General features: G+C 37.4%; 1 protein-coding gene across 2 annotated transcripts in view; it reads left to right on the plus strand.

Moving 5' to 3' along the window:
- The window catches only part of HEG1 (heart development protein with EGF like domains 1), a 202,783-nt gene that overhangs the window by 125,471 nt on the left and 62,022 nt on the right, over positions 1–15,290 (plus strand). Inside the window, exon 18 of one of the 2 annotated variants that reach the window (XM_072613750.1) lies at positions 1,442–4,146. The exons of the other annotated variant lie outside the window; for it this stretch is intronic. Coding sequence (XP_072469851.1) covers positions 1,442–1,507 — 66 coding nt within the window. The 3' untranslated portion in view covers positions 1,508–4,146. Of the gene's footprint in view, positions 1–1,441; positions 4,147–15,290 lie in introns of those variants that run through there. 2 annotated transcript variants of the gene reach the window in all.

Here is a 15,290-nt window from a genome sequence, read left to right on the forward strand (position 1 = left end):
ATTGATCTGAGTAGCTGAAATTATACATGAGCTACAGGAAATAGTGAATTGAGACAAGTTTAGAAGAACTAGGGGGACATGGGCAGAGTCACAATGGTGGATTAAAGCCTGAGCTCTCTGAAATCTCCTCCAAACAACTTTAAAATAATGCCTTAAAATGAATTCTAGAGAGGCAGAGCCAACAAAAGGAAGGGTGAAATGATTTTCCAGCCCAAGGTAACTTAGAAAGTTGTCAGGAAAGTCTATCTCACTGGGGTAAGGGTAGACACTGAATCAGCAGTGGCAACTCTCAGCCCACAGTGGGTTGGACAATTGGTTGAAAGGAGATTACAGAGGACACTTTATTGGCAACAGGTGCATAATGCTATTGCATTGCCTACATGTGGTTCCAGTTCATAGTCTTGGGGCAAGGAGGAGCACTGCAAAGTCCCTGATCACAATGCCAGCATGCAAAAGCGTGCTTATATCAATCATAGACCACAGCACAGGCCAGGAGAGCAGTGACCACAGTTCTTCTTAGATAATACCTCCTTGGAAGAACAGAAAATTTAGAATTAGATCTGAAAATAGTAGTATGAAAAATCTGAAACTTGGGACAGTGCCCTCTCTATTCCAGAAGCAAAGCCCAATTTTAACATAAAATCAAGAGTCAAGAAATAGGCTGGAAAAAATGAGCAAACAACAACAACCAAAAAATCCCTTTAAGTTATTATGGTGACAGAGAAGCTCAAAACACAAACTCAGAAAAAAGCAAGAAAGTCAAAACAGCTACATGCAAAATCTCTAAGAAAAAGGTGAATTGGGCTGAGCCAAGATGGGAGAGTAGAAAGATGCACACACTCTAGCTCTTCCCCCACAGCCCATAAAATACTTGTAAAAAATGACTTTCAACAAATTCTAGAGCAGCAGAAGCCACAGAATGACAGAATGAAAGAGATTTTCAGCCAAAGGTAAGCTGGAAGGCCGATCAGAAAGGTCTATTGCACAGGAAGCAGAGCAGATTTGAGTCCAACCTTGCCTGTGCAGCACCTGGAGGAACAGGAGCAAAACAGGCCTCTGGAGCAGAATCCCCAACAGCAGTTAAGAGTCTCAGATCCCTCAACCCACAAGCACCAAAGAAAGCTTCAAAGGTCAGTGAGAGGGCTTTCCCCACTGGGCGAGAGGGGAACAGGGTCCCCCACTAGCGGGAGCAGTGGTGGCAGAAGCTGCAGCGTCCATTTTTGAAGGACTCTGCCTAAAGCCCCTGCGGAAATTGAGCAGTTGATCTTACTCTCAGCCTTGAACAGGGTCCTGGGGTGAGAAAGAGCACTAGGACCCTCCTCTTGACAAAGGATTCAGAAGTCAAGTAACTGGCTGGGAGAACACCCAAAAAAAGGGGGGAAAAATAAGACCATAGAAAGTTACTTTCTTGTTGAACAGGTATCTCCTTCCATTCTTTCAGATGAGGAAGAACAATGCATACTGTCAGAGGAAATCGAGGCTTCTGCATCCAGTACCTCCAAAATAAATATGCAGTGATCTCAGGCCATGGAAGAGCTTGAAACGTGAATCAACAGCTTGCTAAAGGAGACCCAAAGAAATGCTGAAGAAAATAACCCCTTTAAAAATAGGCTAACTCAACTCAAAACAGAGGTCCAAAAAGTCAATGAAGAGAAGAAGGTTTTAAAAAGCAGAATTAGCCAAATGGAAAAGGAGGTTCAAAAGCTCACTGAAGAAAATAATTCTTTAAAAATGAGAGTGGAGCAGATGGAAGCTAATGACTTTATGAGAAACCAAGAAATTACAAAACAAAACCAAAAGAATGAAAAAATAGAAGATAATGTGACCCCTGATGATGATAGAGTTTGGTGGGACATACACACCATCTCCCTCTATTAGAATATAAACAGTTTCTCCCTGCTTAGTCCTCTATAATTTTTCGCTGAGTTCAAACGACATTCTGGTATCATTGCAGAAAGGTACCATGAGATGAGAGAACTGTTTAATGTGTTGTTGATTTTGGGTTTTTTTGGTTGTTGTTGTTGTTTTTTTTTTTTTGGTGGAGCCATATAGCTTGATGTCATTCACATTAATCAAGTGATTAATAAGATATCTTAGTTGAACCTCCTTTTTAATTTGGGAGTTATACTTAGTTAAATTTAGGAGAGACAATAATGGATTTGAGGGCAGGCAGGACCACAATAGACTTAAATTATTTCCCTGAAAGATGCAATGGGGTGAGGGCTGGCTTGATGGAACTGGAGGTGAGGTAGTTGTGGAGAGGAAACTCAGAAGTCAAGTAACTGGCTGGGAAAATGGCCAAAAAAGGGGAAAAAATAAGACCACAGAAGGTTATTTTCTTGGGGAATGGGTGTCTCTCCCCATCCTTTCAGATGAGGAAGAACAAGGCATACTGTCAGAGGAAGTCAAGGCCTCCAAAGGGAAATTAAACTGGACTCAGGCAATAGAAGACCTTAAAAAACAAGTTAGTAGTTTACTAAAGGAGAACTAAAAAAATGCTGAGGAAAATAACAGCTTTAAAAAGAGGCTAACTCAATTGGAAGAAGAGGTCCAAAAAGCCAATGAGGAGAAGGAGGTTTTAAAAAGCAGAATTAGCAAAATGGAGGAGAAGGTTCAAAAGCTCACTGAACAAAATAATTCATTGAAAGAGAGAATTGAGTTCAGGGAAATGAATGACTATGAGTTAAACCAAGCAGTTAGTAAACAAAACCAAAAATTTGAAAAAAATAGAAGACAATGTGAAACATCTCATTGGAAAAACAACTGACCTGGAAAATAGATCCAGGAGAGACAAGTTAAAAATTATGGGACTACCTGAAAACCATGATCAAAAAAAGAGTCTAGACATTATCTTCCACAAAATTGTCAAGGAAAACTGCCCTGATATTCTAGAACCAGAGGACAAAATAAATATTGAAAGAATCCACCAATTACCTCTTGAAAGAGACCCAAACAGAGAAACTCCTAGGTATATTGTGGCCAAATTCCAGAGTTCCCACATCAAGGAGAAAATACTGCAAGCAGCTAGAAAGAAACAATTTGAGTATTGTGGAAATACAATTAGGATAACATAGGATCTGACAGCTTCTACATTAAGGGATTGAAGGGTTTCGAATGGGATATTTCAGAGCTCAAAGGAACTAGTTTTGAAACCAAGAATCACCTACCCAGCAAATCTGAGTATAATACTTCAAGGGAATAAATGGTCATTCAATGATATAGAGGACTTTGAATCATTCATATTGAGGAAAAGACCAGATCTGTATAGAAAATTTGACTTCCCAAGACAAGAATTAAGAGAAGTATGAAAGGGTAAACAGGAAAGAAAAATCACAAAAGACTCTCTAAAGCTGAACTGTTTACATTACTATATGGAAAGAAAATATTTATAACTCTTGAATCTTTTTTCACTATTTGGGTAGATGGAGAGATTGTACATACACACAAACACACATACACATAGATAGATAGAGAGTACAGGGTGTGTTGAATCAGAAGAGATGATATTCACATCAAAAAAATAAAATAAAATAAAAATTAAGAGATGAAGGAGGAAAATACCTGGAAGAGAAAGGGAGAAATGGAACGGGGCAGGCTATAACTCATAAAAGAGATAGGAAAAATCTTGTTCAGTGGAGGAGAAAAGGGAGAAGGTGAGAGGGGAAAAATGAAGCTACTCTCTCCACATGTGACTGAAGGAGGGAATAACATGCTCACTAAATTTGATATGAAAATTTATATCACACCACAGGAAAGTAGTAGAGGAGGCGACAAGTGGGGTGAGGGGAATTTCAGAAGGGAGGACAAATGGGAGAAGGGAGTAACTAGAAATAAACCCTTTCAAGAAGGGACAAGATCAATTGTGGGGGAAAAATAAGTGGGGTTGGAGTAGGACAGAGGGCAATATAATTAGTATTACACAACATGATTATTATGGAAGTCTTTTGCAAAACAACACATATTTAGTCTGTATTGAATTGCATGCCTTCTCAGTGGGGCTGGGGAGGAAGGGAGGGAAGGAGAGAAGTTGGAATTCAAAGTATTAGCAATGAATGTTGAGAATTTTTATTGCCTATAATCAGGAAATAAGAAGTACAGGGAATGGGGTATAGAAATTTATCTTGCTCTACAAGAAAAGAGAGAAGATGGGGATAAGGGAAGGGAGGGGTGTGATAGAAGGGAGGGTACATTGAGGGAAGGAGTAATCAGAATGGAAGATATTAGGAAGTGGGGGGAGGGGAGTAATGGGGAGAAAAATTGGACATGTTACAAAGTGAGGTCAAAGCAATTAGTGTTAAAACAATTGACTGAATTAATTACTGAGAATAAATCATGACATCTTTAGTTTGGAGAAAAGAATTTCAGTCTAAATTTCCTAGAGGAAGGTAATCTCCGGTAAAATTTGGCATTGATGGAAAAGTCAAGGTTTTACTGGTAAATTTGATTTTATGATTGCCATTTAAGCAGGAACTAGAACATGTATAGAAAGACACGTAAGCCACTTCAGACTTGCCTCAAAAGATGTTCCTTAGCCAAAGTGAAATTATAGTCATATTTGAAACCTGGTTATTGGAACTTGCCATTTTTAGATGCTATGGGACTATTAAGTGACTGTTCTTCTAAGTCTAACTCCAGGTATGGGTAGCAAGAAAGGCGGTCTGAGCCTCTGATCCACGATGCCAGTAAGCCAGTGAGATGCTGGTATGAACTGAAAAAGGTGATCTCATGGGAAGGGTGGGAGAGCAGCTGTTCAGCCTGGGCTGACGTAGAATTCTCCTGACTCAATTTCCCCACTGACACCTGGCAGACTTTAAGCCTGACTGAATGCAAATGGACAATCTAATCCTGCCTGGAATTGACATGAAGTTGGGGGAGATATTGTATCCCTGCAATGTCCCTACTCTTGGTGGCAATTTCCTATAATCAAAAGGTTTATAAGCTTAATACCAGATCTGTTAAATTATAGATTATTGGTAGGGGAACATCTGAGGTTAAGTCTAAAATTAAGCTATTAGGCATAGGATTTTAGACCAACAACAACAAGTTAGGGTCCTTTAATTCTTGGTAATACTGTGGAGACAATTAAGTCAAGAGCTTGTGAAGTTAGCAACATAAATATTATTTGTGTCTCATTTGGTTAATGTTTAAAAGAAAAAAAAATTCTTTTGTGGTCCATATTGTAAATGCTTTAAAAAGAAGTATCACCTGACCAAAAGTTTGAATTGTTTTATCTGTTAATAAACTGTGTTAAAAATGAAAAATAAAATTAAAAAAAAAAGATGCAATGGAGTTTTTTGTTTTTAATCAGTTCTTGATGTGATTGGGTTGATGGCATGTTTTAAATAGAGAGCAGTTTTGCATGAGTATATCAAATATTTTAGTGTTCTCTCTACCCCTGGGTCCATTTTATATATTTTCATTATATCAATAAGCTATTGGTTTGGAACTGAGTCAAAGGCTTAGCAATTATCAAAAATAAATGCCATGACTCACTGAAGTAGCTTGTTTGATAATTACTGAACTGATAACACCTCTGGGACTTTTGCATACACTGTTTTTGATGCTCAATCATCATATTGTTTTCTTGTAAGTGTCTGAACAATTATCTTTTAGTGAGACAAGCTGTAAATGCTTATAAAATAAAATTGGCTTGTATTTAAATGGGTAATAGTGTTCCCATGTTTTGGTAATAGATAGGAGACATGATACCTTCTATTAAGAAAAGTGGGATCGAACTTGCTTCTGAAAGAAAACTGATACAGCACTTCCATAGCAATTCATGTGACACTGTGAAGTATTTGAGGCAATAGCTATGGCACTTAACTGTTCTTTTCACTTTCTGGTTTTGCAGAGAAGCTACAATTTCAGTTACCTCCCTTTCTGTAACTGCTCTGATATTTACTATATTCATGGTGTGAATATTTTGGTTTATCATTTGATCCTGCTTCCATTTTCATGGTCTTGGCCTTTTTGTGACCATATATTTGTGACCAGAAGATTTTTATCTCATCCTACTTTCTCTCTTGCTTCTGATTTCTTTACTTCTCAAGTTCCTGCAGCAAAAATTTTGAGTGATGCTGAATTGCTTACTTTGCTCTTTGGGCTCTTTGACTGCTTGGATGACCTTAATTTGATGAATTTTGCTTTCAATTTCTTGTTAAGAGAATGTAGAATTTTGATGTGATTTTATTTTCCAAATCCTTTATCTCATGATTCCTTTTCTTGCCTGTAATTGGACAATATGGTGGTCAAGTTATCTCTTGATATATTGTTATGATGTTCTAATTCCCCTATGTAGACCTTCAGTGCCTTTCTCAAATCAGGCACCTGTCCTTTAGGATTGTCCATTGCTCCATATATGGCCATATACAGGTATTGAAATATTTTTAAACATTTTATCTAACCAAATGTGATGATACATGCTTGTAACTCCTATTATTAGGGGAGCATGAAGCTAGTGGATCTCTTGAGTTTGGGAGTTCTAAGTTGTAGTATGGGTAATATGCAAATATCTGCTCTAAATCTGGTACCCACAAAGCAACCCTCTCTGGGAGCAGAGGGCCACCAAGCTGCCCAAGGAGGAGCAAACCAGCCTAACTCAGACAAATGGAGCAGGTTTAAGATTCCATACTGATCAGTAGTGGGATGGGCATGGACTGCACTTTCAGCCTGGGCAAGATAGGGAGATCTAGTCTCAGAAGCAAAAGAAAATATATTTTAAAAAAATGCTATCTAATACTATGTGATATATACACTATAGCAAATGGGTATGGCAAATACTAACCTTTGAAAATTACTGTTTTGGCCTAGTTGTTTTGTCAGTTGTATTCATCCTATCAACCTTAAAAGGAGCTTTTTAGAATTTCAGTCTAACTATGCCCATCTCCTTTCAAAATAACTTGAGATATTGGTGCTGCTTTTGTCATCTGTTTCATTATTATATATGATATATTTTATATACTTATATGTATTTGTATATGTAATATATTTTATATGTTATTAGATGTAATATATTACACACAATATATATATAATATAATATACATATATAATATCTTTCCATAGAATATATTATATATTTTGCATAGATAACAATATGTAATATAATTAGTATATAATATATTATATAATATAACATATATTAGGCATAATTTATTGAGTTTGCATTAAGTGGAGTTTTGCAAAGATTTTAAAGCTTTCAAGTTTTCCTTATTCAAATGTCCAAACTGCATGTCTTATTTCATCACATCTAGTCTTACTGAGGAAGTTTTAGAAAATGACAACTCTAGACAGGTCAGTCATGAGTTCGTCAACAGACATTGTTAAACACCTAATTTGTGCCATACGTTGTGCTGAATACTGAAGATACAAAAAGAGGCAAAAAGTTCCTGCCTTCAAGGAGCTCGCAATCTGATGGGGGAGACCACAAACAAGCTATATACAGGAAAAAATAGGAAATAATTCATAGAAGGAAGGGGCTGGAATTAAGAAGGGTTGATAAAGGCTTCCTGTAGAAGATGGGATGAAAGTTGAGACTTGAAGGAAAACAGAGAAGCCAATAGGTGGAGAAGAGGAGGGAGAGCCTTGTAGGTTATATGGTGAACAATTACATTATTGTAAGACTTGTAGCTGAGAGTCTACCATTAGGAAAAAATGTAGTGTGATGCCTTTGCCTGTAACTGGCAAGATCTGTTTCCAGTTGCTTGTTTTGATAAAGTTATGACACATAATGAAAATGTTCATGCCTTTGATTTTTTTCAGGTTCTTGCTTCAGTGGTCAGAGTCATCTGCACTGAAGCATTTCTAGCAGGTTGAATACTGGAATCTCTCTTTCTTTGGCAGAATTCCTTCTTTTATTTGGAATGGAATTTTTTGTTATAAGACATCAAGAGTAGGAAACCTACTGTTTGGAATGGGTTTCAGCCAGGTCTGATGCTCAATAAGGGTGTGTGTGTGTGTGTGTGTGTGTGTGTGTGTGTATCTGTTGTAATCAATCACAATTTGTGTTTCCTCTTCCCAGTTTAAGAATTAGATGGCTGAATGCTGATATTTCAAAAACCTACCAAATCAAAGGGCTTTTTTAAAAAGACAATCTGGATTGGTCTTTATTTTTCCATGGGCATGTGGTCTTCATTACTGTATATGTCTTCTCTTCTCTACAAAAGTATTAGGCTCCACAAAGGCAAAAGAACAGAAAGGTAACATGATCTTAGGCTTCACTTGAAGGCATGACATTCACATTGAGGAATGTGATAGCTCCATGGTACTCTGTTCTGTTTCCCCCTGGAATTTTGTGTTACAGTATGGTACTACATTGGAGATAGACAGTTCATAGGCTAGATGGCACCCAGTGGAGAATAGCTAGGATGACAAAGGACTTTGTGATGATGTCATGTGAAGATCCTTTGAAAGAACGAGAGATGTTGATCCTAAAGAACAACATGTTCTCCACCTATACTGGAGGGCTGTCAAAGGGAAGAGAGATCAGACTTGACCTCTGGTCCAGAAGGTAGAAATGGAAAAAAAAATGCACAAAAGTTACAAAGAGACAAATTTAAGCTTAATGTAAGGAAAAGCTCCCTAACATCTAGTTCTGGTGGAGAATATGGAAGAATCTTGGTATTCAAATCATATCCTGCCTGCCACTGCGCTGCAGGTTAAGAATTGTTAAAGTATTTTACCCCTAAGTCCCTTACTTTCCCAATAAACACTTCTCCACCCAATGTTAAACAAAAAAAGAAAGTAGTGAATCCAAAATAGAGGCTAAGTGCACCAGTCCCTAAAAAGTGACTCTGACAATATCCACAAACACTTTTCTCAGGATTTTATATCAGTTTGGCCTTCTAGTGAGACCAAAGGCTGGAGAAGAGCTCAAGTACACCTTTACAGCCTCATTTACATCACTTCCCCTTGTCACTCTCCTACATATTGTGATTTAACCAAACTGGTCTGTTTCAGACTCATGATACTCCCTTTCCCTTTCTTGTGTTTTTGCACTGTCCTTGTCCCATCCCTGAAATTGATTCCCTCCTTACCTTCACCTCATTCCTTTAAGAGGCAACTCAAGCGCCATCTTCTGCATGTAGTCTTCTCTAACCTCCCTTCACCTGCTAGGATCTTGCCATAGTACTTTGTATGTAACTACGTGGCTCATATACATGTATACAAAGATATATGTTTGTATGTATGTGTGCATTTATTAATTTTACATTTATACAGTCCATATTTTTTTATGTACTTCTTGTTATAGAATGCAAGTTCATTGTGAATAGAAATTACTTCATCCATCACAATCATATACCCAGCTCCTGGCACATAGCATGTACTTAATAAATACTTGATTGATTCATTGATAACTTGAATGGTCTCAAAGCACATAGTCCCTACTGTAAATCACTTTGTCTGGTATTTCCTTACTTGGTTCTCACCTGCCCCCATTCCCATGATGTGGGTGAGGAGATGGGCCTAGATGGGCTTTGTTATTATTATTTTCATGACATTATTATTTTATTCCTGGTAGCCCCATTTTACTTGGTATATAGTAGGTATTCAAAAAATGCTTGTTAACTTTTTGAAATTATAGTGATTTTAATGATGTTAATATTCATATTCCAGACTGCTGCTTCATTGTACTACTTGGCTTATATACATGTATACAAATATATATTTCTATATGTAAGTGTGTATTAACTTTATATTTATACTACATACACTTTCTATGTACTTCTTGTTATAGAATGTACAAAATCCACTTAACTTTTCTTGGCCACGATTTCCCATTTTAAAGAAAGAGCATGATGATATTGGCAACTCCTAACTTATTGAGGCTGAGTTACCTGATGTAATTGTTCCTTTGAACCCTGAGTAGGAAAGGTGTAAACTGAGGCACATCTCTTTTATCTCTCAATTTCAGGGTAATTCTACTCTAAATGGCTAAACACTAATCATAAATTGGCTTTTTCAAGTTTGACAAGTTTGACGTCAGTGAACTACCAGACTTTGAACCTGGATAGCCCTATAAAAGCAAAGGAAAGTGGAGAGAAGAATCATTTCCTGCTAGGACTGCCAAAAGAAAGCATCCAAAATGAAAGCCTTCTTCTTACTCTCCTGCCTGCTCCTTTTCATGACTTTTGGTAAGAAACTTCATTTTTCTTTAAACACTTTTAGCTATTGTTGGAAATGGCTTAAGTAGCTTTGGTTGTCATTACTGTGTCCAAAATAATTGAGAGCAAGGTAACTTGGGGAATAGATAGGAACTGAGATCTAGAGAATGGCAATGTTTACCATCCTGGACCCTAACACAGAAGATTTTGATTTGTGACAAAGAGAGTTTTTCAATGTGGTGGCAGAACTGGTTTATTTTTTTTATCTAGAATTATGGAATTCAACAGACTAGGATTTGTCATGGAGACTATGCAAAGGAAACAGTTGAATTGCTCCTTCCTTTCTTCTAATATCTCCATAACAGATCCCAAGATAGCTCCTTGAATGATAATAGCAGAGCTCATATTAATATAGCATTTTAAGGTTATAAGGTACTTTTCTCACAAAAATCTTGTTTAGTATATGGCATGAAGATTGTTATCCTATTTTACAGATAATCCAACAAAGTCGGAGAGATTATGACTTGCCTATAGCCAAATGATAATGATAGCTAATATTTAACCATTAAGGTCTTCAAAGTGCTTTATATGTTATGTCATTTGATCCTTAAGAAGTATTATTATCCCCCATTTTATAGATGAGGAAACTGAGCTAATAAGAATTAAACAACTTGTTCATGGTCACATGGCTGGTGAGGCAGGATTTGAATTCGCATTTTCCTGACTTCAAATCCAGGTCTCTGTCCACCGTGCCACCTAATACACAGGTACCAAAGGTCAGAGATTAATTTCATGACTTCAGCTCTAAGGAAATTTCTGCCCTAATAATAATCAGAGTGAATTCATTTTAGTGGCAAAATCTCCCCTCCCTAAATTACATGTGTATTTGACACAACTGGTATAGTTAATCTAACTATTAACAAGCTGAAAAAAAAGGAACCGCATTAAGCTAATAATTGGAGTCAGCTCACCCTATAAAATATATGTGATAAAGAAGGAGAATGACCAATTGTTGTAACAGTTGAGCTTTTGCACGCTTACTGGGAAGTCTGTTAATATGTTAATGACAAAGCAGAGACATAATGACATAATATAAAGAGTAAGCTCATCTTCTGACTGAATGAGGCAGGTATAATTGTAATGTAAATTAGACATGCTGATGTTTTATTAAGCTAACTTGAGTAGAAAGCCTGAGTATGTGACCTTAGAGGTAGCAGGTGGTGTCATGGAAAGTACATGTGACTTGGAGCAAGAAGACCTGGGTTTGATTCTTAACTTGGTTTTTCAACCCTAAGTGCTGTGATTGACTCAGGGAAATATAGAAATTGTTTCAAGGGAACAAAAAGTTTGGTAAGAGGTGAAAAAAACCAACGCCTAGTTTCAAGAAGCTAGAGGTAACAACAGAATGTATGACTGCAAGGAATGAATACAGGAAAAGTTTTGAAAACTGAAGAGTGGAAGGGAATGTCTAATAGTTTAGAGTAGCTGGTGGGCTGGGAGAGTCTTCAAGACTGAAATTGGCTGAACATGACATCAGGAAATATTACTCCTCTATATATTAACATTATGGTCACCTTTGAACTCAGGAATAAGGCATGGACAACCCACAAAGTAAAGATTTTACTTCCTCGTGACCTAGAGATCCAGAAAAAAAAAGATCATAGAATTTAGAATCTACAGTCACCCTTTTATTCTATAAATAAGAAAACTCAGATTGAGAAGTGCCCAAGTTTCCAAGGATAAACTGGGCTGGGGGCTAGAAGCAAAGCCAGAACTAAGAAGTGAAACTGACAATGCTTGTCATAATCTGACTCCTATGGTAATCAAACTGCACCATGTCTGCCATGACACCTAGTTTATTTCCGGGCTTGAGTACCCTAGACAATGTGTTTATAATATATCCTGAAATTCATTTTGTGCTGAGTCCTCCCTCTGTAGGATTTTGTAAAGCAGCGTCCCACTCCATCTAGCTGACAGAACAGGTATTAGGAAGGCATAACAAATGATAGAGAAGCACTAGATAGAAGTCCAGGAAACAGTCCTAAAAGTGCTATCCTAAGTTCACAGGATCATCCATCTAGCTAGACATGTAACGGACCTCAGAAGCCACCTCGTCCAATTGCCTCATTTTACAGATGAGAGAACTGATACCCAAATAGGGCAAATCATTTTCCCAAGATCATGCAACTAGTAAGTGGTGCTGTTTCCATTGTATCATGATATATCATGATTCCTCCTGGAAGAAACACACACACACACACACACACACACACACACACACACACACTTTCCAAGGTTCCTTGGATGCTGGTGGTGGCAAAAGGTTTCCAGATGTTAAAATGAAAAGCATACAATTTTATAATAGGAAGAGATTAGAGAACCAATGCCATAACTGTGATGAATCAACAAGTATTTATTAAGCACATACTGTGTTTCAGGAACTATGCTAGGTGCTGGGGATGCAAAAGAAAAAGAAAAATCCCTGTCCCCTAGGAATGTACAATCATATGAAAAATACAAACAAAATTATTTTATTTATTTTTGGAGGAGGGAGGGAATAGCTTGGAGGTGGGGTAGGGAAGGTTACGTGAAAAAGGTGATGTTTGGGTTGAACTTTCAAGAAAAGCAGGAATTCTAAACAGTCTGGCACAGTGCCTGACACATAGTAAGTGTTTAATAAATGAGGAGAAAATACTTTAGAGGCATGAGTCACAGACTATGCAAAGACAGAGATGGGAGATGAAATATCATGCATGCAGAACAGCTAGAACAATTTGGCTGGACCAGAGAAAGGATGAATGAGATGAATGAAAAATAAGCTTAGGAAGGTAGGGTGGGATGAGGTTGTGAAGGGTTTTAAAAGCCAGAGTTTATATCTAATTCTAGAAGTAGTAGGAAGCCATTGGACTTTTGCTTTAGGAAAAACATTTTGGCAGCTATGTGAATAGACTGGAGGTGGGAGAGAATTGAGGTAGGGAAGCCAATTAGGAGCAGCAATTAGTTCCTCAACTAGGTTGGTAGCTTTGTGAATGAGAAGAAGGGAATGGACACAAGAGGGGATGGAGCAGCAGACAGCAGACCTGGCAACTGATTAAATATGCGTGAGGTGAGAGAAAGGAAGGAGCCAAGGAGGATGCTAAGATTGCAAATCCAACAGACTGGAAGAGGGATGGTGAAAGAGGGGTAATGCTGGGGATTCTCCCATTTGGGAGCTGTCTTAGACTCATTTTTGTTTTCATACCTACCTTGAACAATTTAATGTCAAACCAAAGGATATACTTATTTTTGAAATAAAAAAAAAATGTATTTTTTACTTGTAGAATTAATTCTACAGATTTTGCTTGTGTCTAAAGAAGGAAGCAGTTGAGTTGGGCTTCAGAAACATTCCTGAAACAATATAATAAAAAAATGAGAGGAGTTCACCATTCTGCAGCACTTAGAGGTGTACAAAGCTCTTTCTTCACAATAAACCTGTGGGAGAGGAAGTGGAAGTATGACAGCATTTCATTCAGAAGGAAACCAAATACCATCTAGTGAAGTCCATATCTGAACAGGAATGTTCTCTATATCTAGCTTCCTCTATAAAACTTAAGAGGGTGGCAGGGGTCAGTTCCCATTTTACTCAGTATTAATGTTTAGCGTAGTTTTGATACACAAAATTTTAATTGGATAACTCTTCTATTTTTTAAAATTAAATAGATTTTTACAGGGATAAACATTGCCAGAATTTCTTATAAAATGTATTTTCCTTTCCACTGATTTATTAAGTGTACCTACTGGGGTGGGCCCTCAAGGTCAGTTGCTGGGGATGCAAAAAGAAAAAGAAAGCAGCATCTTTCCTCCAAGAGTTTCCTCCCTAAAGTTTGGAAGTGGGGGTATTTTTAAAAAATTAATTGATTTCTTTTTAGTTTTCAACATTCACTTTCATAAGCTTTTGAGTTTTACATTTTCTCTGCACACCATCTTGAGGGTGTGCAATCTGATATAGACTCTAATTATACATTCATATTAAACATTTTCATATTAGTCATGTTGTAAAGAAGAATTAGAATCAATGGGAGGAACCAAAAGAAGAAACAAAACAATAAAAAAGAGAGCAAATAGTATGCTTTGATTTGCATTCAGACTCCACAGTTCTTTCTCTGGATGTGGACAGCATTTTCCATCATGAGTCCTTTGAAGGAGTCTTAGATCCTTGCATGGCTGAGAAGAGTCAAGTCTATGAAAGTTAGTCATCGTACAATGTGACTGTTACTTGTACAGTATTATCCTGGTTCTGCTTACTTCACTCAGCATTAGTTCATATATGTCTTTTCAAGTTTTTCTGAAGTCCATCTGCTCATCATTTCTTACGAAACAACCGTATTCTATTATATTCATATACAACTTGTTCAGCCATTCCCCACCTGATGGGCATGCCTTCAGTGTCCAATTCTTGGCCACCCCAAAAAGAGCTGTTATAAATATTTTTGTTCATGTGAGTCCTTTTCCCACTTTTATAATCAGTGAGGGGTATTTTTAAGATTTTCCTTTTTCAATAACAGAAAAATCCTAACTGTTTTCACCAAGTGTCACATCTCATTTGAAGGAGAAAAAAATTTTCTACTTTCCAACTTAAAGTTTTTTAGCATACTGCCACTGATGGACTCCATCCCGTTTCCATGATGAAACAGAAGTATACAATATCAACTCTTGGTCTTTGCTGCATGGGTTGAGTATAATTATTCTGAAAGGGCAGATTTGCTTGAGGAACCAGAACCAGCCTTTCCATTTCTAAGGGTTGAAATACTCAACCAAAAGCAGATTCTCTCAGGGACTTTCTCAGCCTCCAGCTCTTAGTTTGTGTAAAAATCCACCTTTGTCATATTCTCTACACGACATCCAAAATATCTTCCCCTATAAACTTAATCAAGTTCTGGATGGGGCAAAACTGGCCATTTATGAAGAGGAATCATAAGGAGGTCCTTTTGGGAAAGGAAATATGAACAGTCAGGAGAAATAAGGACATCTGGAAGTGGGGTGGTGGTGGTATGATTCAGAATAGTAATAAAACTACAAGGAAGTGGGAGTCATCATAGGCTTCTGAGAACAGAATCGATGCTATTGAAATGAGGCTGATAAAGATCCTTATAGCTTAAGAGGAGCTTAGGGGCGGTGTCAATTGGGAAGGGGCAGATGGGCCAACTA

Source organism: Notamacropus eugenii, chromosome 5, assembly GCF_028372415.1.
Source record: "Notamacropus eugenii isolate mMacEug1 chromosome 5, mMacEug1.pri_v2, whole genome shotgun sequence".
In the NCBI taxonomy this organism is placed as follows: domain Eukaryota; kingdom Metazoa; phylum Chordata; class Mammalia; order Diprotodontia; family Macropodidae; genus Notamacropus; species Notamacropus eugenii.